General features: G+C 42.3%; 1 protein-coding gene across 1 annotated transcript; it reads right to left on the reverse strand.

Annotated features, from left to right (window-relative positions):
- Positions 1–351: 351 nt before the first annotated feature.
- Positions 352–2,002, reverse strand: Jhbp-1 (take-out-like carrier protein; the record flags this gene model as incomplete). Its single annotated transcript, XM_078195295.1, has 3 exons — positions 352–628; positions 1,628–1,777; positions 1,870–2,002. Coding segments are annotated over 3 exons (438 nt in total), but the record flags the coding sequence as incomplete, so codon positions are not given.
- Between the last annotated feature and the right edge of the window lie 3 nt (positions 2,003–2,005).

A 2,005-nucleotide genomic window follows, 5' to 3' on the forward strand; every position in this document is an offset into this window, starting at 1 on the left:
GACGACGATTCTTGCCACCTGAAACTTAGAGTCTACGTCGTAACTTGCTGCTAGTTGGTGGCCTAGTTGCTCCGTCTGCGGGGTAGCCGGAGAGATTGATATACCGAGCATCTCGCAAACTCGATTCGCTGATCTTTATTGGAATTGCTTTCGAGGTCTGGTGCGCGCACCGGTTCGAATCATTCGCGATCGGTTTGCAGAAACTTGCTTGTATTTTTTCCTCAATTCTTTTTACAGACTGATCCTGGGATACTCTAGCGCGTAGCAAATTGTCAAGGGAGGGTGTGGTGTGTGTACATTAAATTACAATAGTGTAGGGTGGATACTTTGCTCGGCAACTTGTCCGCGTAATACTTTCACAGAAGTGTATTTACAAATTTTTGGCACGTAGGGAACGATCGCTTACATCTTCTAAGTGGGGAGAGGGGGCGGGGGGTAGTATACTATTGAGGGCGGTCACGGTGGAGCTCGGTTTACGTTTGAGGGAAGAGCTTGTCGAACGGGATGCGGCTGAAGAAGTCGTTGGAGATTTTGGCGAACACAAGACCGAACGTCTCCTCGTAGGGCGATTGTAGTTCTTTGAACAGCAGATCGGAGTTCTCGTTGATGAATCGGTTCATTTGGTCGCCTGCGAATAAAGAAAGAAACGTTAAAATCGAATTGTAGAGAGACGAACGTGTTAGTGCGAGGAGAGTTATATTTAGACAGTTTGTCATTCCATTACAGTCACTCCAGTGACGAAAACTCGTTTTTATTCTTTATTTTATATTAATTCGGGAAAACATCGCGGTGGCGCCATCCGTGGCAGAAGCTCTAAGCTACTGGCCAAATAGTTTCGCATTTGGAATGCTAGATAGTGAATTGTAAGATTACGTGGCGCCATCAGTGGTGAAACACTGAAGCTACTAGCAAATAAGCTGGCACTTCGAATGCTAAATGGCGGCAAAATCAAAATAGGATTAATAATATAACGCCATCTACCACAGTTTTACAAACTATCATTGCCAGATTGCTTTCATATTGCGGCGGATGTAAATAATTAATATTTACAAAGTCGCAAAACCTTATTCACTGATTCAATAGATATTAAAAAATTGTCAATTAAATAGCAAACATTAATTATCTACATCTCTGTCAAAATTATTGCTCTGGCTCCATCTAGCATCGAGACATTGTTACCAATCGGTTAACAGCTTGAGCATACTGCTACGGATGGCGCTGTTCCGACTCTCGCGAAATTAATTATTAATTAAGTCGGTAAAAACTGTTCGATTAACATTATTAAATACTTTAAAACGTACGAAGTGACAGCCGAATTCATTGGAAAATCACGAGACTGACGTTAATAAGATCGTAATGCGACTGTTTTACACCGGCTTTTATGCATCATGCAATACCGCTCGGTGATTTGAATGCGCGGCAAAACGCTTCCCGTGATTATGGATATCTTTACAAATTTAATGTAATTGAATGACTCGGGTATTCAACGATAATTTCAATATCGTTTAAGTTCAAGAGCAACGAGAAACCTTGGTACGATCTTCTACAAAAATCTCGGTTACATAAAATCACTGCTGTAATTAACTTTCTACTCAATTGTGGCGGCTGCGCGAGAGCCGTTACGTACCTAGGATAGTGTCGCCGTTGAAAAGGTTGTCGAATTTCAATGTTACTCGTTTGGGCGTGAATTTCACGTCGTACTTCGTCACCCTGATGTACGTCACTCCGTCCTTCTCGTATTTCTCGCAGTGAATTTCGTTATGAGTTTTCAGATCATCTGAAAATATACGAAACATATAAATATCCGAGAAAAACCCGTCTGCCTTCGATCGCCTAGGATTCTTATCAATGCCATCGATTAATATTTACACATGGTAATGTTCGATTTTCCAGATCCCCGGACCGGCAGCAACAGTATCTTCCCATCGATTCTATAATCAGCGACAAAGTCCACCTGCGGATTGTACGCGTCGGACGTCAGCAAACATTTGTCCCAGTCGATGCT

Source organism: Augochlora pura, unplaced genomic scaffold (assembly GCF_028453695.1).
Source record: "Augochlora pura isolate Apur16 unplaced genomic scaffold, APUR_v2.2.1 APUR_unplaced_1958, whole genome shotgun sequence".
NCBI lineage: Eukaryota > Metazoa > Arthropoda > Insecta > Hymenoptera > Halictidae > Augochlora > Augochlora pura.